Source organism: Oncorhynchus gorbuscha, linkage group LG11 (genome assembly GCF_021184085.1).
Source record: "Oncorhynchus gorbuscha isolate QuinsamMale2020 ecotype Even-year linkage group LG11, OgorEven_v1.0, whole genome shotgun sequence".
NCBI classification, from domain to species: Eukaryota; Metazoa; Chordata; class Actinopteri; order Salmoniformes; family Salmonidae; genus Oncorhynchus; species Oncorhynchus gorbuscha.
This window is the reverse complement of record NC_060183.1, coordinates 11,514,829-11,534,917: the sequence shown is the minus strand read 5'-3', so window position 1 is coordinate 11,534,917 and position 20,089 is coordinate 11,514,829. Positions and strand designations below refer to the sequence as shown.

Below are 20,089 nucleotides of genomic sequence, written 5' to 3'. Positions count from 1 at the left end.
CTGTCTGTTCTTCCTGTCCTTCTCTGTTCTTCCTGTCCTTCCTCTCTGTTCTTCCTGTCCTTCCCTCTCTGTTCTTCCTGTCCTTCCTCTCTGTTCTTTCCTTCTCTGTTCTTCCTGTCCTTCCTCTCTGTTCTTCCTGTTCTTCTCTGTTCTTCCTGTCCTTCCTCTCTGTTCTTCCTGTCCTTCCTCTCTGTTCTTCCTTCTGTTCTTCCTTCCTTCCCCTCTGTTCTTCCTCCTTCTCTGTTCTTCCTGTCCTTCCTCTCTGTTCTTCCTGTCATTCCTCTCTGTTCTTCCTGTCCTTCCTTCTGTTCTCTGTTCTTCCTGTTCTTCCTGTCCTTTCTTCCACTTCTGTTCTGTTCCTGTCCTTCCTTCCTCTCTGTTCTTCCTGTCCTTCCTCTCTGTTCTTCCTGTCATTCCTCTCTGTTCTTCCTGTCCTTCTCTCTTCCTGTTCTTCCTGTCTTCTTCCTGTTCTTCCTGTCCTTTCTCTGTTCTTCTGTTCTTCCTGTCCTTCCTCTCTGTTCTTCCTGTCCTTCCTCTCTGTTCTTCCTGTTCTTCCTGTCCTTCCTCTTGTTCTCCTGTTCTTCCTCTCTGTTCTTCCTGTCCTTCCTGTCCTTCCTCTCTGTTCTTCCTGTCCTTTCTCTGTTCTTCCTGTCCTTCCTCTCTTCCTGTCTCTGTTCTTCCTGTCCTTCCTTCCTGTCCTTCCTCTGTTCCTTTCTCTGTTCTTCCTGTCCTTCCTCTCTGTTCTTCCTGTCCTTCCTCTCTGTTCTTCCTGTTCTTCCTGTTCCCTCTCTGTTCTTCTCTGTTCTTCCTGTCCTTCCCTCTGTTCTTCCTTCTTCTCTGTCCTTCCTTCTCTGTTCTTCCTCTTCCTGTCCTTCCTCTCTGTTCTTCCTGTCCTTCCTCTCTGTTCTTCCTGTCCTTCCTCTCTGTTCTTCCTTCCTTCCTCTCTGTTCTTCCTGTCCTTCCTCTCTGTTCTCCTCTGTTCTTCCTGTCCTTCCTGTTCTCTGTTCTTCCTGTCCTTCCTCTCTGTTCTTCCTTCTTCCTGTTCTTCTTCCTGTCCTCTCTGTTCTTCCTGTTCTTCCTGTCCTTCCTCTCTGTTCTTCCTGTCCTTCCTCTCTGTTCTTCCTGTCCTTCCTCTCTGTTCTTCCTTCTTCCTCTCTGTTCTTCCTGTCCTTCCTCTCTGTTCTTCCTGTCCTTCCTCTCTGTTCTCTGTTCTTCCTGTCCTTCCTCTTCTGTTCTTCCTGTCCTTCTTCTCTGTTCTTCCTGTCCTTCCTCTCTGTTCTTCCTGTTCTTCCTGTCCTTCCTCTCTGTTCTTCCTGTCCTTCTCTGTTCTTCCTGTTCTTCCTGTCCTTCCTCTCTGTTCTTCCTGTCCTTCCTCTCTGTTCTTCCTGTCCTTCCTCTCTGTTCTTCCTGTCCTTCCTCTCTGTTCTTCCTGTTCTTCTCTGTTCTTCCTGTCCTTCCTCTCTGTTCTTCCTGTCCTTCCTCTCTGTTCTTCCTGTTCTTCCTGTCCTTCCTCTCTGTTCTTCCTGTCCTTCTGTTCTTCCTGTCCTTCTCTCTGTTCTTCCTGTCCTTCCTCTCTGTTCTTCCTGTTCTTCCTGTCCTTCTCTGTTCTTCCTTCTTTCTCTGTTCTTCCTGTCCTTCCTCTCTGTTCTTCCTGTCCTTCTGTTCTCTGTTCTTCCTGTCCTTCCTCTCTGTTCTTCTGTTCTTCCTGTCCTTCCTCTCTGTTCTTCCTGTCCTTCCTCTCTGTTCTTCCTGTCCTTCCTCTCTGTTCTTCCTGTCCTTCTCTGTTCTCCTGTTCTGTTTTTCCTGTCCTTCCTCTCTGTTCTTCCTGTTCTTCCTGTCCTTCCTCTCTGTTCTTCCTGTTCTTCCTGTCCTTCCCCTCTCTGTTCTTCCTGTCCTTCCTCTCTGTTCTTCCTGTTCTTCCTGTCCTTCCTGTCTCTGTTCTTCCTGTTCTTCCTGTCTGTTCTTCCTGTTCTTCCTCTCTGTTCTTCCTGTTCTTCCTCTGTTCTTCTGTTCTTCCTGTCCTTCCTCTCTGTTCTTCCTTGTCCTTCCCTCTGTTCTTCCTGTTCTTCCTGTTCCTTCCTTCCTCTCTGTTCTTCCTGTCCTTCTCTGTTCTTCCTGTTCTTCCTGTCCTTCCTCTCTGTTCTTCCTGTTCTTCCTGTCCTTCCTCTCTGTTCTTCCTGTCTTCCTGTTCTTCCTGTTCCTCTCTGTTCTTCCTGTCCTTCCTCTCTGTTCTTCCTGTCCTTCCTCTCTGTTCTTCCTGTCCTTCTCTGTTCTTCCTGTTCTTCCTGTTCTTCCTGTCCTTCTTCTCTGTTCTTTCTTCCTCTCTGTTCTTCCTGTCCTTCCTCTCTGTTCTTCCTGTCCTTCCTCTCTGTTCTTCCTGTTCTTCCTGTCCTTCCTCTCTGTTCTTCCTGTCCTTCCTCTCTGTTCTTCCTGTTCTTCCTTCTTCCTGTCCTTCCTCTCTGTTCTTCCTGTTCTTCCTGTCCTTCCTCTCTTCCTTCCTCTCTGTTCTTCCTGTCCTTCCTCTCTGTTCTTCCTGTCCTTCCTCTCTGTTCTTCCTGTCCTTCCTGTCCTTCCTCTCTGTTCTTCCTGTTCTTCCTTCCTTCCCTCTGTTCTTCCTGTCCTTCCCTCCTTCTGTTCTTCCTGTTCTTCCTGTCCTTCCTCTCTGTTCTTTCTCTGTTCTTCCTGTCCTTCCTCTCTGTTCTTCCTGTCCTTCCTCTCTGTTCTTCCTGTCCTTTCCTGTTCTTCTGTCCTTCCTGTCCTTCCTCTCTGTTCTTCCTGTCCTTCCTCTCTGTTCTTCCTGTCATTCCTCTCTGTTCTTCCTGTCCTTCCTCTCTGTTCTTCCTGTCCTTCTTCTCTGTTCTTCCTGTCCTTCCTCTCTGTTCTTCCTGTCCTTCCTCTCTGTTCTTCCTGTCCTTCCTCTCTCTTCTTCCTGTTCTTCCTGTCCTTCCTCTCTGTTCTTCCTGTCCTTCCTCTCTGTTCTTCCTGTTCTTCCTGTCCTTCCCCTCTGTTCTTCCTGTCCTTCCCCTCTGTTCTTCCTGTTCTTCCTGTCCTTCCTCTCTGTTCTTCCTGTTCTTCCTGTCCTTCCTCTCTGTTCTTCCTGTCCTTCCTCTCTGTTCTTCCTGTCCTTCCTCTCTGTTCTTCCTGTCCTTCCTCTCTGTTCTTCCTGTCCTTCCTCTCTGTTCTTCCTGTCCTTCCTCTCTGTTCTTCCTGTCCTTCCTCTCTGTTCTTCCTGTCCTTCCTCTCTGTTCTTCCTGTCCTTCCTCTCTGTTCTTCCTGTCCTTCCTGTCTGTTCTTCCTCTCTGTTCTTCCTGTCCTTCTCTGTTCTCTGTTCTTCCTGTCCTTTCTGTTCTTCCTGTTCTTCCTGTCCTTCCTCTCTGTTCTTCCTGTCCTTCCTCTCTGTTCTTCCTGTCCTTCCTCTCTGTTCTTCCTGTCCTTCCTGTCCTTCTCTGTTCTTCCTGTCCTTCCTCTCTGTTCTTCCTGTCCTTCCTGTTCTTCCTGTCCTTCTTGTTCTTCCTGTCCTTCCTCTGTTCTTCCTGTCCTTCCTCTCTGTTCTTCCTGTCCTTCCTCTCTGTTCTTCCTGTTCTTCCTGTTCTTCCTGTCCTTCCTGTTCTTCCTGTTCTTTCTGTTCTTCCTGTCCTTCCTCTCTGTTCTTCCTGTCCTTCCTCTCTGTTCTTCCTTCCTTCCTCTCTGTTCTTCCTGTCCTTCCTCTCTGTTCTTCCTGTCCTTCCTCTGTTCTTCCTGTTCTTCCTGTCCTTCCTCTCTGTTCTTCCTGTCCTTCCTCTCTGTTCTTCCTGTTCTTCCTGTCCTTCCTCTCTGTTCTTCCTGTCCTTTCTCTGTTCTTCCTGTTCTTCTTCTGTTCTTCCTGTTCTTCCTGTCCTTCCTCTCTGTTCTTCCTGTCCTTCCTCTCTGTTCTTCCTGTCCTTCCTCCTTTCCTGTTCTCTGTTCTTCCTGTTCTTCCTGTCCTTCCTCTCTGTTCTTCCTGTCCTTCCTGTTCTTCCTGTTCTTCTCTGTTCTTCCTGTCCTTCCCTCTGTTCTCTGTTCTTCCTGTCCTTCTCTGTTCTTCCTGTCCTTCCTCTCTGTTCTTCCTGTCCTGTCCTTCTCTGTTCTTCCTGTCCTTCCTCTTCTGTTCTTCCTGTCCTTCCTCTCTGTTCTTCCTGTCCTTCCTCTCTGTTCTTCCTGTCCTTCCTCTCTGTTCTTCCTGTCCTTCCTCTCTGTTCTTCCTGTCCTTCCTCTCTGTTCTTCCTGTTCTTCCTTCCTTCTCTGTTCTTCCTGTCCTTCCTTCTGTTCTTCCTGTTCTTCTGTTCTTCCTGTCCTTCCTTCTGTTCTGTCCTTCCTGTTCTTCTGTTCTTCCTGTCCTTCCTCTCTGTTCTTCCTGTCCTTCCTCTCTGTTCTTCCTGTCTTCCTGTTCTTCCTGTCCTTCCTCTCTGTTCTTCCTGTCCTTCCTTCTCTGTTCTTTCTCTGTTCTTCCTGTCTCTGTTGTCCTTCTCTGTTCTTCCTGTTCTTTCCTGTTCTTCTCTGTTCTTCCTGTCCTTCCTCTCTGTTCTTCCTGTCCTTTCTCTCTCTGTTCTTCCTGTCCTTCCTCTCTGTTCTTCCTGTCCTTCCCTTCTGTTCTTCCTGTCCTTCCCCTCTGTTCTTCCTGTTCTTCCTGTCCTTCCTTCCTGTTCTTCTGTTCTTCTGTTCTTCCTGTCCTTTCCTCTCTGTTCTTCCTGTCCTTCCTCTCTGTTCTTCCTGTCCTTCCTCTCTGTCCTTCCTGTCCTTCCTCTCTGTTCTTCCTGTCCTTCCTCTCTGTTCTTCCTGTCCTTCCTCTCTGTTCTTCCTGTCCTTCCTCTCTGTTCTTCCTGTCCTTCCTCTCTGTTCTTCCTGTTCTTCCTGTCCTTCCTCTCTGTTCTTCCTGTCCTTCCTCTCTGTTCTTCTGTTCTTCCTGTTCTTCCTCTCCTGTTCTTCCTGTTCTTCCTGTCCTTCCTCTCTGTTCTTCCTGTCCTTCCTCTCTGTTCTTCCTGTTCTTCCTGTTCTTCCTGTCCTTCCTCTCTGTTCTTCCTGTTCTTCCTGTCCTTCCCCTCTGTTCTTCCTGTCCTTCCCCTCTGTTCTTCCTGTTCTTCCTGTCCTTCCTCTCTGTTCTTCCTGTTCTTCCTGTCCTTCCTCTCTGTTCTTCCTGTCCTTCCTCTCTGTTCTTCCTGTCCTTCCTCTCTGTTCTTCCTGTCCTTCCACTCTGTCCTTCCTGTCCTTCCTCTCTGTTCTTCCTGTCCTTCTCTGTTCTTCCTGTTCTTCCTGTTCTTCTCTGTTCTTCCTGTCCTTCCTCTCTGTTCTTCCTGTCCTTCCTTCTCTGTTCTTCCTGTTCTTCCTGTCTTCTTCCTGTTCTTCCTGTTCTTCTGTTCTTCCTGTCCTTCCTCTCTGTTCTTCCTGTCCTTCTCTCTGTTCTTCCTGTTCTTCCTGTCCTTTCTCTGTTCTTCCTGTTCTTCTGTTCTTCCTGTCCTTTCTCTTCCTGTTCTTCCTGTTCTTCCTGTCCTTCCTCTCTGTTCTTTCTGTTCTTCCTGTCCTTCCTCTCTGTTCTTCCTGTCCTTCCTCTCTGTTCTTCCTGTTCTTGTTCTTCCTGTCCTTCCTCTCTGTTCTTCCTGTTCTTCCTTCCTCTCTGTTCTTCCTGTTCTTCCTTCTTCTCTGTTCTTCCTGTCCTTCCTCTCTGTTCTTCCTGTCCTTCCTCTCTGTTCTTCCTGTCCTTCCTCTCTGTTCTTCCTGTCCTTCCTCTCTGTTCTTCCTGTCCTTCTTCTCTGTTCTTCCTGTCCTTCCTCTCTGTTCTTCCTGTCCTTTCTCTGTTCTTCCTGTCCTTCCTCTCTGTTCTTCCTGTCCTTCCTCTCTGTTCTTCCTGTCCTTCTGTTCTTCTCTGTTCTTCCTGTTCTTCCTCTGTTCTTTCTTCCTCTCTGTTCTTCCTGTCCTTCCTCTCTGTTCTTCCTGTCCTTCCTCTCTGTTCTTCCTGTTCTTCCTGTCCTTCCTCTCTGTTCTTCCTGTCCTTCCTCTCTGTTCTTCCTGTTCTTCCTGTCCTTCCCCTCTGTTCTTCCTGTCCTTCCTCTCTGTTCTTCCTGTCCTTCCACTCTGTTCTTCCTGTCCTTCCTCTCTGTTCTTCCTGTCCTTCCTGTTCTTCTGTTCTTCCTGTCCTTCTTCCCTCTGTTCTTCCTGTCCTTCCCCTCTGTTCTTCCTGTCCTTCCTTCTCTGTTCTTCCTTCCTCTCTGTTCTTCTCTGTTCTTCCTGTTCTTCCTTCCTTCCTCTCTGTTCTTCCTGTCCTTCCTCTCTGTTCTTCCTGTCCTTCCTCTCTGTTCTTCCTGTCTTCCTTCCTTCTCTGTCTGTTCTTCCTGTCCTTCCTCTCTGTTCTTCCTGTCCTTCCTCTCTGTTCTTCCCTGTCTGTCCTTCCTCTCTGTTCTTCCTGTTCCTTCCCTCTCTGTTCTTCCTGTCCTTCTTCTCTGTTCTTCCTGTCCTTCCTCTCTGTTCTTCCTGTCCTTCCTCTCTGTTCCTTTCCTGTCCTTCCTCTCTGTTCTTCCTGTTCTTCCTGTCCTTCCTCTCTGTTCTTCCTGTCCTTCCTCTCTGTTCTTCCTGTTCTTCCTCCTGTCCTTCCTCTCTGTTCTTCCTGTTCTTCTCTGTTCTTCCTGTCCTTCCTCTGTTCTTTCTCTGTTCTTCCTTCCTTCCTCTCTGTTCTTCCTGTTCTGTTCTTCCTGTCCTTTCTCTGTTCTTCCTGTTCTTCCTGTCCTTCCCTGTTCTTCCTGTCCTTTCTGTTCTTCCTGTCCTTCCTCTTCTGTTCTTCCTGTCCTTCCTCTCTGTTCTTCCTGTTCTTCCTTCCTTCCTCTGTTCTTCCTGTCCTTCTCTCCTGTCCTTCCTCTCTGTTCTTCCTGTCCTTCCTCTCTGTTCTTCCTGTCCTTCCTCTCTGTTCTTCCTGTCCTTTCCTGTCCTTCCTCTCTGTTCTTCCTGTCCTTCTTCCTGTTCTTCCTGTCCTCTCCTGTTCTTCTGTCCTTCCTCTCTGTTCTTCCTGTCCTTCCCTCTGTTCTTCCTGTTCTTCCTGTCCTTCCTCTCTGTTCTTCCTGTCCTTCCTCTCTGTTCTTCCTGTCCTTCCTCTCTGTTCTTCCTGTTCTTCTGTCCTTCCTTCCTCTCTGTTCTTCCTGTTCCTCTCTGTTCTTCCTGTCCTTCCTCTCTGTTCTTCCTGTCCTTCCTCTCTGTTCTTCCTGTCCTTCCCCTCTGTCTGTTCTTCCTGTCCTTCCTCTCTGTTCTTCCTCTGTTCTTCCTGTTCTTCCTGTCTGTTCTTCCTCTCTGTTCTTCCTGTCCTTCCTCTCTGTTCTTCCTGTCCTTCCTTCTCTGTTCTTCCTGTCCTTCTCTGTTCTTCCTGTCTCTTCCTCTCTGTTCTTCCTGTCCTTCCTCTCTGTTCTTCCTGTCCTTCCTCTCTGTTCTTCCTGTCCTTCCTCTCTGTTCTTCCTGTCCTTCCTCTCTGTTCTTCCTGTTCTTCCTGTCCTTCCTCTCTTCTGTTCTTCCTGTCCTTCTTCTCTGTTCTTCCTGTCCTTCCTCTGTTCTGTTCTTCCTGTCCTTCCTCTCTGTTCTTCCTGTCCTTCCTCTCTGTTCTTCCTGTTCTTCCTGTCCTTCCTCTTCTGTCCTTCCTCTCTGTTCTTCCTGTCCTTCCTCTCTGTTCTTCCTGTTCTTCCTGTTCTTCCTGTCCTTCCTCTCTGTTCTTCCTGTCCTTCCTCTCTGTTCTTCCCCTCTGTTCTTCCTGTTCTTCCTGTCCTTCCTCTCTGTTCTTCCTGTTCTTCTGTTCTTCCTGTCCTTCCTCCTGTTCTTCCTGTCTGTTCTTCTCTGTTCTTCCTGTCCTTCCTCTCTGTTCTTCCTGTCCTTCCTCTCTGTTCTTCCTGTCCTTCCTCTCTGTTCTTCCTGTCCTCCTCTCTGTTCTTCCTGTCCTTCTCTGTTCTTCCTGTCCTTCCTCTCTGTTCTTCCTGTTCTTCCTGTTCTTCCTGTCCTCTGTTCTTCCTGTCCTTCCTCTCTGTTCTTCCTGTCCTTCCTCTCTGTTCTTCCTGTCCTTCCTCTCCTTCCTGTCCTTCCTCTCTGTTGTTCTTCCTGTTCTTCCTGTCCTTCCTCTCTGTTCTTCCTGTCCTTCCTCTCTGTTCTTCCTGTTCTTCCTTCCTCTCTGTTCTTCCTGTCCTTCCTTCCTCTCTGTTCTTCCTGTCCTTCCTCTCTGTTCTTCCTGTCCTTCCTCTCTGTTCTTCCTGTCCTTCCTCTCTGTTCTTCCTGTTCTTCCTGTCCTTCCTCTCTGTTCTTCCTGTCCTTCCTCTCTCTGTTCTTCCTGTCCTTCCTCTCTGTTCTTCTGTCCTTTCCTGTCCTTCCTCTCCTGTTGTTCTTCCTGTCCTTCCTCTCTGTTCTTCCTGTTCTTCCTGTCCTTCTTCTCTGTTCTTCCTGTTCTTCCTGTCCTTCCTCTCTGTTCTTCCTGTCCTTCCTCTCTGTTCTTCCTGTCCTTCTTCTCTGTTCTTCCTGTCCTTCCTCTCTGTTCTTCCTGTCCTTCCTCTCTGTTCTTCCTGTCCTTCCTGTTCTTCCTGTTCTTCTTCCTGTCCTTCCTCTCTGTTCTTCCTGTCCTTCCTCTCTGTTCTTCCTGTCCTTCCTCTCTGTTCTTCCTTCTTCTCTGTTCTTCTGTTCTTCCTGTCCTTCCTCTGTTCTTCTGTTCTTCCTGTCCTTCCTCTCTGTTCTTCCTGTCCTTCCCTCTGTTCTTCCTGTCTTCCTTCCTGTTCTTCCTTCTTCTCTGTTCTTCCTGTCCTTCCTCTCTGTTCTTCCTGTTCTTCCTGTCCTTCCTCTCTGTTCTTCCTGTCCTTCCTCTCTGTTCTTCCTGTCCTTCTCTCTGTTCTTCCTTCTTCCTCTCTGTTCTTCCTGTCCTTCCTCTCTGTTCTTCCTGTCCTTCCTCTCTGTTCTTCCTGTTCTTCCTGTCCTTCCTCTCTGTTCTTCCTGTCCTTCCTCTCCTGTTCTTCCTGTTCTTCCTGTTCTTCCTTCCCTGTTCTTCCTGTTCTTCTCTGTTCTTCCTGTCCTTCCTCTCTGTTCTTCCTGTCCTTCCTCTCTGTTCTTCCTGTCCTTCCTCTCTGTTCTTCCTGTTCTTCCTGTCCTTCTTCTCTGTTCTTCCTGTTCTTCCTGTCCTTCCTCTCTGTTCTTCCTGTTCTTCCTTCCTTCCTCTCTGTTCTTCCTGTCCTTCCTCTGTTCTTCCTGTCCTTCCTCTCTGTTCTTCCTGTCCTTCCTCTCTGTTCTTCCTGTCCTTCCTCTCTGTTCTTCCTGTTCTTCCTGTCCTTCCTTCTGTTCTTCCTGTCCTTCCTCTCTGTTCTTCCTCCTTTCTTCCTGTTCTTTCTCTGTTCTTCCTGTCCTTCCTCTCTGTTCTTCCTGTCCTTCCTCTCTGTTCTTCCTGTCCTTCCTCTCTGTTCTTCCTGTCCTTCCTCTCTGTTCCTCTCTGTTCTTCCTGTCCTTCCTTCTGTTCTTCTCTGTTCTTCCTGTCCTTCCTTCCCTCTGTTCTTCCTGTCCTTCCTCTCTGTTCTTCCTTCCTCTCCTTCTTCCTGTTCTTCCTGTTCTTCCTGTCCTTCCTCTCTGTTCTTCCTGTCCTTCCTCTCTGTTCTTCCTGTCCTTCCTCTCTGTTCTTCCTGTCCTTCCACTCTGTCCTTCCTGTCCTTCCTCTCTGTTCTTCCTGTCCTTCCTCTCTTCCTGTTCTTCCTGTCTTCCTTCTCTGTTCTTCCTGTCCTTCTCTGTTCTTCCTGTCCTTCCTCTCTGTTCTTCCTGTCCTTCCTCTCTGTTCTTCCTGTCCTTCCTCTCTGTTCTTCCTGTCTTCCTCTCTGTTCTTCCTGTCCTTCCTCTCTGTTCTTCCTGTCCTTCCTCTCTGTTCTTCCTGTTCTTCCTGTCCTTCTCTGTTCTTCCTCTCTGTTCTTCCTGTCCTTCCTCTCTGTTCTTCCTGTCCTTCTCTGTTCTTCTGTTCTTCCTGTCCTTCCTGTTCTCTGTTCTTCCTGTTCTTCCTGTCCTTCCTCTCTGTTCTTCCTGTCCTTCCTCTCTGTTCTTCCTGTCCTTCCTCTCTGTTCTTCCTGTTCTGTTCTTCCTGTCTTCCTCTCTGTTCTTCCTGTTCTTCCTGTTCTTCCTTCCTTCCTCTCTGTTCTTCCTGTCCTTCCTCTCTGTTCTTCCTGTCCTTCCTCTCTGTTCTTCCTGTCCTTCCTCTCTGTTCTTCCTGTCCTTCCTCTCTGTTCTTCCTGTCCTTCCTCTCTGTTCTTCCTTCCTTCCTTCTCTGTTCTTCCTGTCCTTCCTCTCTGTTCTTCCTGTCCTTCCTCTCTGTTCTTCCTGTCCTTTCTTCTCTGTTCTTCCTGTCCTTCCTCTCTGTTCTTCCTGTCCTTCCTCTCTGTTCTTCCTTCTTCCTCTCTGTTCTTCCTGTCCTTCTCTCTGTTCTTCTGTTCTTCCTGTCCTTCCTCTCTGTTCTTCCTGTTCTTCCTGTTCTTCCTTCCTCTCTGTTCTTCCTGTTCTTCCTGTCCTTCCTTCTTCCTGTTCTTCCTGTCCTTCCCTCTCTGTTCTTCCTGTTCTTCCTGTTCTTCCCTTCCTCTCTGTTCTTCCTGTCCTTCCTCTCTGTTCTTCCTGTCCTTCCTCTCTGTTCTTCCTGTTCTTCCCTCTCTGTTCTTCCTGTCCTTCCTCTCTGTTCTTCCTGTCCTTCCTGTTCTTCCTGTTCTTCCTCTCTGTTCTTCCTGTCCTTCCTCTCTGTTCTTCCTGTCCTTCCTCTCTGTTCTTCCTGTTCTTCCTGTTCTTCCTTCCCCTGTTCTGTTCTTCCTGTTCTTCCTGTCCTTCCTGTTCTTCTGTTCTTCCTGTCTGTTCTTCCTGTCCTTCTCTGTTCTTCCTGTTCTTCCTTCCTGTTCTTCCTGTCTCTGTTCTTTCTTCTCTCTGTCCTTCCTTCCTCTCTGTTCTTCCTGTCCTTCCTCTCTGTTCTTCCTTCCTCTCTGTTCTTCCTGTCCTTCCTCTCTGTTCTTCCTGTCCTTCCTCTCTGTTCTTCCTGTTCTTCCTGTCCTTCCTCTCTGTTCTTCCTGTTCTTCCTGTCCTTCCTCTCTGTTCTTCCTGTCCTTCCTTCCTCTCTGTTCTTCCTGTCCTTCCTCTCTGTTCTTCCTGTCCTTCCTCTCTGTTCTTCCTGTCCTTCCTCTCTGTTCTTCCTGTCCTTCCTCTCTGTTCTTCCTGTCCTTCTTCCTGTCCTTCCTTCTCTGTTCTTTCTTCCTGTCCTTCCTCTCTGTTCTTCCTGTCCTTCCTCTCTGTTCTTCCTTCCTTCCTTCTGTTCTTCCTGTCCTTCCTTCTGTTCTTCCTTCCTCTCTGTTCTTCCTGTCCTTCCTCTCTGTTCTTCCTGTCCTTTCTCTGTTCTTCCTGTTCTTCCTGTCCTTCCCCTCTGTTCTTCCTGTCCTTCCCCTCTGTTCTTCCTGTTCTTCCTGTCCTTTCCTTCTCTGTTCTTCCTGTTCTTCCTGTCCTTCCTCCTGTTCTTCCTGTTCTTCCTGTGTCATTCCTCTCTCTGTTCTTCCTGTCCTTCCTCTCTGTTCTTCCTGTTCCTTCCACTCTGTCCTTCCTGTCCTTCCTCTCTGTTCTTCCTGTCCTTCCTCTCTGTTCTTCCTGTCATTCCTCTCTGTTCTTCCTGTCCTTCCTCTCTGTTCTTCCTGTCCTTCTTCTCTGTTCTTCCTGTCCTTCCTCTCTGTTCTTCCTGTTTTTCCTGTCCTTCCTCTCTGTTCTTCCTGTCCTTCCTCTCTGTTCTTCCTGTCCTTCCTCTCTGTTCTTCCTGTCCTTCCTCTCTGTTCTTCCTGCCCTTCCTCTCTGTTCTTTGCCTTTCCTCCTATCTGTGCATCCTGTCCTTCCTCTCTGTACTTCCTGTTCTTCCTGTTCTTCCTGTCCTTCCTCTCTGTTCTTTCTGTTCTTCCTGTCCTTCCTCTCTGTTCTTCCTGTCCTTCCTCTCTGTTCTTCCTGTTCTTCCTGTCCTTCCCCTCTGTTCTTCCTGTTCTTCCTGTCCTTCCTCTCTGTTCTTCCTGTCCTTCCTCTCTGTTCTTCCTGTTCTTCCTGTCCTTCCTCTCTGTTCTTCCTGTCCTTCCTCTCTGTTCTTCCTGTTCTTCCTCTCTGTTCTTCCTCTCTGTTCTTCCTGTCCTTCCTCTCTGTTCTTCCTGTCCTTCCTCTCTGTTCTTCCTGTTCTTCCTGTCCTTCCTCTCTGTTCTTCCTGTCCTTCCTCTCTGTTCTTCCTGTTCTTCCTGTCCTTCCCCTCTGTTCTTCCTGTTCTTCCTGTCCTTCCTCTCGGTTCTTCCTGTCCTTACTCTCTGTTCTTCTTGTCCTTCCTCTCTGTTCTTCCTGTCCTTCGTGTCTGTTCTTCCTGTCCTTCCCCTCTGTTCTTCCTGTCCTTCCCCTCTGTTCTTCCTGTTCTTCCTGTCCTTCCTCTCTGTTCTTCCTGTTCTTCCTGTCCTTCCTCTCTGTTCTTCCTGTCATTCCTCTCTGTTCTTCCTGTCCTTCCTCTCTGTTCTTCCTGTCTTTCCACTCTGTCCTTCCTGTCCTTCCTCTCTGTTCTTCCTGTCCTTCCTCTCTGTTCTTCCTGTCATTCCTCTCTGTTCTTCCTGTCCTTCCTCTCTGTTCTTCCTGTCCTTCTTCTCTGTTCTTCCTGTCCTTCCTCTTTGTTCTTCCTGTCCTTCCTCTCTGTTCTTCCTGTCCTTCCTCTCTGTTCTTCCTGTTCTTCCTGTCCTTCCTCTCTGTTTTTCCTGTCCTTCCTCTCTGTTCTTCCTGTTCTTCCTGTCCTTCCTCTCTGTTCTTCCTGTTCTTCCTGTCCTTCCCCTCTGTTCTTCCTGTCCTTCCCCTCTGTTCTTCCTGTTCTTCCTGTCCTTCCTCTCTGTTCTTCCTGTCCTTCCTCTCTGTTCTTCCTGTCCTTCCTCTCTGTTCTTCCTGTCCTTCCTCTCTGTTCTTCCTGCCCTTCCTCTCTGTTCTTTGCCTTTCCTCCTATCTGTGCATCCTGTCCTTCCTCTCTGTACTTCCTGTTCTTCCTGTTCTTCCTGTCCTTCCTCTCTGTTCTTTCTGTTCTTCCTGTCCTTCCTCTCTGTTCTTCCTGTCCTTCCTCTCTGTTCTTCCTGTTCTTCCTGTCCTTCCTGTCCCTCTGTTCTTCCTGTTCTTCCTGTCCTTCCTCTCTGTTCTTCCTGTCCTTCCTCTCTGTTCTTCCTGTTCTTCCTGTCCTTCCTCTCTGTTCTTTCTTCCTGTCCTTCCTCTCTGTTCTTCCTGTTCTTCCTGTTCTTCCTCTCTGTTCTTCCTCTCTGTTCTTCCTGTCCTTCCTCTCTGTTCTTCCTGTCCTTCCTCTCTGTTCTTCCTGTTCTTCCTGTCCTTCCTCTCTGTTCTTCCTGTCCTTCCTCTCTGTTCTTCCTGTTCTTCCTGTCCTTCCCCTCTGTTCTTCCTGTTCTTCCTGTCTTTCCTCTCGGTTCTTCCTGTCCTTACTCTCTGTTCTTCTTGTCCTTCCTCTCTGTTCTTCCTGTCCTTCGTGTCTGTTCTTCCTGTCCTTCCCCTCTGTTCTTCCTGTCCTTCCCCTCTGTTCTTCCTGTTCTTCCTGTCCTTCCTCTCTGTTCTTCCTGTTCTTCCTGTCCTTCCTCTCTGTTCTTCCTGTCATTCCTCTCTGTTCTTCCTGTCCTTCCTCTCTGTTCTTCCTGTCTTTCCACTCTGTCCTTCCTGTCCTTCCTCTCTGTTCTTCCTGTCCTTCCTCTCTGTTCTTCCTGTCATTCCTCTCTGTTCTTCCTGTCCTTCCTCTCTGTTCTTCCTGTCCTTCTTCTCTGTTCTTCCTGTCCTTCCTCTTTGTTCTTCCTGTCCTTCCTCTCTGTTCTTCCTGTCCTTCCTCTCTGTTCTTCCTGTTCTTCCTGTCTTTCTTCTGTTTTTCCTGTCCTTCTCCTTCCTGTTCTTCCTGTTCTTCCTGTCCTTCCTCTCTGTTCTTCCTGTTCTTCCTTCCTTCTCTGTTCTTCCTTCCTTCCCTCTGTTCTTCCTGTTCTTCCTGTCCTTCCTCTCTGTTCTTCCTGTTCTTCCTGTCCTTCCCCTCTGTTCTTCCTGTCCTTCCCCTCTGTTCTTCCTGTTCTTCCTGTCCTTCCTCTCTGTTCTTCCTGTTCTTCCTGTCCTTCCTCTCTGTTCTTCCTGTCATTCCTCTCTGTTCTTCCTGTCCTTCCTCTCTGTTCTTCCTGTCCTTCCACTCTGTCCTTCCTGTCCTTCCTCTCTGTTCTTCCTGTCCTTCCTCTCTGTTCTTCCTGTCATTCCTCTCTGTTCTTCCTATCCTTCCTCTCTGTTCTTCCTGTCCTTCTTCTCTGTTCTTCCTGTCCGTCCTCTCTGTTCTTCCTGTCCTTCCTCTCTGTTCTTCCTGTCCTGCCTCTCTGTTCTTCCTGTTCTTTCTGTCCTTCCTCTCTGTTTTTCCTGTCCTTCCTCTCTGTTCTTCCTGTTCTTCCTCTCTGTTTTTTCTGTCCTTCCTCTCTGTTCTTCCTGTCCTTCCTCTCTGTTTTTCCTGTCCTTCCTCTCTGTTCTTCCTGTGCTTCCTGTCCTTCCTCTCTGTTCTTCCTGTCCTTCCTCTCTGTTCTTTCTGTTCTTCCTGTCCTTCCTCTCTGTTCTTCCTGTTCTTCCTGTCCTTCCTCTCTGTTCTTCCTGTTCTTCCTGTCCTTCCTATCTGTTCTTCCTGTTCTTCCTGTCCTTCCTCTCTGTTCTTCCTGTTCTTCCTGTCCTTCCTATCTGTTCTTCCTGTCCTTCCTCTCTGTTCTTCCTGTGTTTCCTCTCTGTTCTTCCTGTCCTTCCTCTCTGTTCTTCCTGTGTTTTATCTCTGTTCTTCCTGTCCTTCCTCTCTGTTCTTCCTGTTCTTCCTGTCCTTCCTATCTGTTCTTCCTGTCCTTCCTCTCTGTTTTTCCTGTGTTTCCTCTCTGTTCTTCCTCTCTGTTCTTCCTGTTCTTCCTCTCTGTACTTCCTGTCCTTCCTCTCTGTACTTCCTGTCCTTCCTCTCTGTTCTTCCTGTCCTTCCTCTCTGTTCTTCCTGTCCTACCTCTCTGTACTTCCTGTCCTTCCTCTCTGTTCTTCCTGTCTGTTCTTCCTGGTCTTCCTGTCTTTCCTCTCTTTTCTTCCTGTCCTTCCTCTCTGTTCTTCCTGTTCTTCCTGTCCTTCCTATCTGTTCTTCCTGTTCTTCCTGTCCTTCCTCTCTGTTCTTCCTGTTCTTCCTGTCCTTCCTATCTGTTCTTCCTGTCCTTCCTCTCTGTTCTTCCTGTGTTTCCTCTCTGTTCTTCCTGTCCTTCCTCTCTGTTCTTCCTGTGTTTTCTCTCTGTTCTTCCTGTCCTTCCTCTCTGTTCTTCCTGTTCTTCCTGTCCTTCCTATCTGTTCTTCCTGTCCTTCCTCTCTGTTTTTCCTGTGTTTCCTCTCTGTTCTTCCTCTCTGTTCTTCCTGTTCTTCCTCTCTGTACTTCCTGTCCTTCCTCTCTGTACTTCCTGTCCTTCCTCTCTGTTCTTCCTGTCCTTCCTCTCTGTTCTTCCTGTCCTACCTCTCTGTACTTCCTGTCCTTCCTCTCTGTTCTTCCTGTCTGTTCTTCCTGGTCTTCCTGTCTTTCCTCTCTTTTCTTCCTGTCCTTCCTCTCTGTTCTGCTAGCTCTCTTTGTGCTCTTAATGCTGTCCATCTTCTCTCCTCCCTCTGACTCCCTTCTTCCTCTCTGTTCTCTGTGTAACTATGGTCTCCATCCCTCCTCCCTCACAATGCTCCTGATCTTCTGTCCATCTCTCTGTCCGTCCTGTCCTGCATCTGTTCTGTATCTGTTACCAACAGAGTGTAGTTTAGTAACCGTCAGACGCAGAACTACTGCTGAAAAACATGCACACTTCACTAACTTCTGACCTGCTATCACTGATATACTGAGCATCCCTATTCCCTACACAACCCCCAACACAAACACACACCCCTTTCCTCTGACCTCTCCTCCTCTCCTGCTTCCTCCCACCATTCATTGTCTGTCTGTCTGTCTGTCTGTCTGTCTGTCTGTCTGTCTGTCTGTCTGTCTGTCTGTCTGTCTGTCTGTCTGTCTGTCTGTCTGTCTGTCTGTCTGTCTGTCTGTCTGTCTGTCTGTCTGTCTGTCTGTCTGTCTGTCTGTCTGTCTGTCTGTCTGTCTGTCTGTCTGTCTGTCTGTCTGTCTGTCTGTCTGTCTGTCTGTCTGTCTGTCTGTCTGTCTGTCTGTCTGTCTGTCTGTCTGTCTGTCTGTCTGTCTGTCTGTCTGTCTGTCTGTCTGTCTGTCTGTCTGTCTGTCTGTCTGTCTGTCTGTCTGTCTGTCTGTCTGTCTGTCTTCTAACCATCTACCTCACACAATGAATCTCACCGGTGGCAGGTAGTGTTGAACATAGTTTTGGAATGGCTAGACTGTGTTAATTCTCATGGAAATAGGGGGCTATGTTATTTATGAACCCCTCTAAGGTCATATGATCTACCTACTGATATCTTTATCACGCAGTTGTTGATTGATGGAATATACTGTATTTTTGTTTGAAATGCAGACGTTGGCCTACATATCACAATGTTGTAACTATTACACTGTTATGACTCAGGGTTTAAATCAGGACTGTCAGTTCAGTGAGGAACAATATTTGGCCGTATATTTTATATTACTGTTTTGGAGCACTTGTTGGCCTTTTGTGCAAGGTTGTGATTATATGAAGATTATTATGCTTATGAAATATTTACTTTTGAGAAAAAGTTGTAATATCAAAGTTTTTTTTGTGTTACCCAGTGTGACAGGAAATGTTCCACAATCACAAATAGGTATTAATTCTAAATGTAGGTGGAGTGGCGATATTGTGGCTGTGGCTTGGCAATAATATATTAGTCCACTAGATGTCACTGTTGTCACAGCTATGCTTTCTGTCAAGACTCACAAATAACAGTCGCGAAACAGTCATGTCCCGTTTGTCCCTAAACTCTCAGATAGTTTCCTTTTTATTTTCTCTGTGCATATTTTGTCACAAAGCAACCAAGATACTGCAGAAGATAAGGAAAGAGAGCTATATGAGACTTGTGTAGTGTTTCATCGTGTTCTACTAAACTTTCCTCTCCTGTAGTACCCTCTGACCTCTCTGAGGAGACAAAGCTGAAGGGCTGCCCGATAGTACCACCCTCTAAAGGTTCAATAGATTTTAGGCGTTGGGTGTTCGCTGACTGGGTTAACAGAGGGGTATTGTCGGTATGGAACACGATACCCTACATCCTTAGAGCTGGGTTCCCCAACTGGCCCCCTTTGGGGCGAATTTGGCCCTTGGGTGGTTTTATTGTTCCACCCATATTTTCTAAGAAAAAAATTATATTTATAATCATGTTTTTTTAATTGTTTTATATTTGTTTATTGTTGGATATATATTTTATTTGTAAACACCAGGAAATCAGCTCCAAGTGATTTGAATTTCAGAAATCTGTTCCCAAGTTCTTCCACGCATAATAGAGATATGTAGAAATGTAAGCAAGTTTTGAAATTATTATTATTATTGTATTAGTCAAACATCGTATCTGTTTGGGCTTCTTGTGGTCAATTTTCAGTCTACAAATGTATTTGTAATTATGTTCCGACCCCGTGAACATCCACTGAAGACAAAATTAGCTAGTGTCTAGGGTCTAGGGGTCGATTTGGGATTGGGCCTACGACATTGGGCAACCATGGTTTTACCCGGTGCCCTAGCTGAGACAAACTGTACCCTACAACTGCTGCTACTGTAAAACATGTGCTGTCACTCAATCTCTTTATGATACAGATACTACTGACACATATCTGAATCTGAAATAGTTTTCTGGTGCAATAAACATACAGCAATACACTTAATAGTTGACCTATACGTTCAATGTATTGTAGTTGCAACATTGCCTCTGTATCACAATGAGGCATTGTTGGTATTGGGACCATGCTGGTCTAATAGTAAACTTTGACCTTCACGGCTATTGGCCATCCTCACTCAGTCACCCCACACTAACATGTCTCCCCCCTCTCACCCCCTTATGTCCCCCTAAACCCTCATCCCGTCTCTCACTCTCAACTCCTCACTGCCTCACCCCTCTCCCTGTCCATCTTTCCCTCTCATCTTCCACCTTTCTCCCCTTCTATCAAACTCTCACTTACTTCCTGCTTCCCTTTCCCTCTCCCCCTTCCTCTGCCAGGTATCTAATGACTCCCAGGTGGTCCTGTGTTCTGATGGAGGTGAGGAGGTAGTCCTCCATGTTGCTTCCCTCTCCTCTTCCTCTTCCTTGCCCTCCCATCTTCATCAGCAGCCTGCTCGCCAGTTGGTCCCTGCCACCCCAGGGGCATCCCCTCAACCGTCGCGCCCCAGGAGTGACCACACCCAGCACCCCTATTCCCACTCCTTACCCCCTCCTCCCCTTCCTCCCACTCGCCCCTGGAGACAGGAAGAGGCCTCGGCTCATCACCAGGGCGGGGCTGGCAGGGATTGACGATGTCATCGGGGTTGGACTGGGGTCAGAGGACGGAGGTCTCGAGGGCAGTTACAAAGGTTACTGGGTTGGCCGTGGTGGGGGGCAGTTGAAGAGGTTCCACAGTGCTGACACCCAGGGGCGGAGGGTCCTTGCGCCCCGGTCACGCCCCCTGTCCTGGTTGGACGATCCTCGTCGTCACTCAGTGGAGGTGTGTTCGTCTGTAGAGTCCAGCCCCCAGCGCAGCACCACATCCTCGGGGTTCGTCTCCCGAGCAGATACCCTCCAGATGCATTCCCAGACCACCACCCTGCCCTCTCCCCGACGCAAGAAAAAAATGAGCCCCCTGTGTATCTCCGTAGACCCCCCGATGGACTGGAGCCCCGGTCCGGCCTCCACCCTGCCCCGGGGGGGAGGGGCCTGGGGATGCCACCTCCCTTACATGGCCGGGATACCTCCTGTCTAAGGAGACGGGCACCCTCCAGTGACTCCAAGGACTCCTTTGACCTGGGGGTAGGGGAGGGCCTGGGGCTTGGGCTGTGCCAGGAGGGAGGTGGGTCCAACCCCAATCCCAAGCTGTTGACTCTGCTGAGCTTCTCCTTCGAGAAAACAAGCTCTGAGCACTGAACACTGACAAAAACACTGATGTAAACACAAACACTTATGTACACACACACAGAAAGGAACGATACACACATGCACATAGGCAAACAGCCACACATCCAAACACACGATGCACTTGGTATCCGTGATGATGGTAGTCCTAGTAATAATGCCGTAGAGAGTAAATATGGTAAAACTACAACAAAGCGGTCAAATCAACCTTGTTTTTTTTTGAAGATCAGTGCAGTACAGTCGTAGTTTGACCATTCCTTGTCTTTCCAAAACAACAAGAACGCAACAATAACACAGCATAAACAGAGAAACAAGATGACTGATTCTCTTCCACCATGCCTGCAAGCCATTGGCTGCCGGTTGACCCCATGACCTCTGGAGTGATGTCAGCACCAAGGACTTTGGATAGCAACCCCTATGGCCGCTATAGGTACTGCTCGGTGTTAGTGGGACTTCACCCTCACACGAACAGTGGAGGTACAAAGCAATATGAACGTTTTTGAGACTATTTTTCTTAAATTATTGGGCCATAGTGTTTGTACAGATGTATAATTGTTTTATTTCATTATATTTTGACTTTTTGTGATGGATTAACTTTATCCTCCCTGTTTGTTTCAATGTTGAAAATAATTGTTGGTTTGGTCCGTTTTGTTCAATTTTTTCACCATAGAGATATTTTGTAGCTTTTTTAATTTGCTGAAAGAAAGTGAATTAAGTGCTGAGAATCATGTATTTGAAGGAATATATATATATATATATATATATATACATACATGTGCAGTGCCTTCGGAGACCCCTTGACTTTTTCCATATTTTGTTACTTTACAATCTTATTCTAAAATGTATTACATCGTTTTTTCCCTCCTCATCAATCTACACAGCAAAAACAGGTTTCCAGATAATATATATATATATTTTCAAATAAAAAACTGAAATATTACATTCACATAAGTATTCGAACCCTTTACTCAGTACTTAGGGTTGCAATCCATTAACGGGATGATATGACAACAGCCAGTGAAAGTGCAGGGCGCCAAATTCAAAATAACAG

The 20,089-nt window shown here is 47.7% G+C and overlaps 1 protein-coding gene across 1 annotated transcript in view; it reads left to right on the top strand.

Moving 5' to 3' along the window:
- The window catches only part of LOC123989605 (voltage-dependent T-type calcium channel subunit alpha-1G-like), a 267,332-nt gene extending 247,503 nt beyond the window's left edge, over nt 1-19,829 (top strand). Inside the window, 2 exon segments of the mRNA XM_046290729.1 lie at nt 18,206-18,782; nt 18,785-19,829. Of these exon segments, the coding sequence (XP_046146685.1) occupies nt 18,206-18,782; nt 18,785-19,050 (843 nt within the window). The 3' untranslated portion in view covers nt 19,051-19,829.
- The last annotated feature ends 260 nt before the right edge of the window (nt 19,830-20,089 follow it).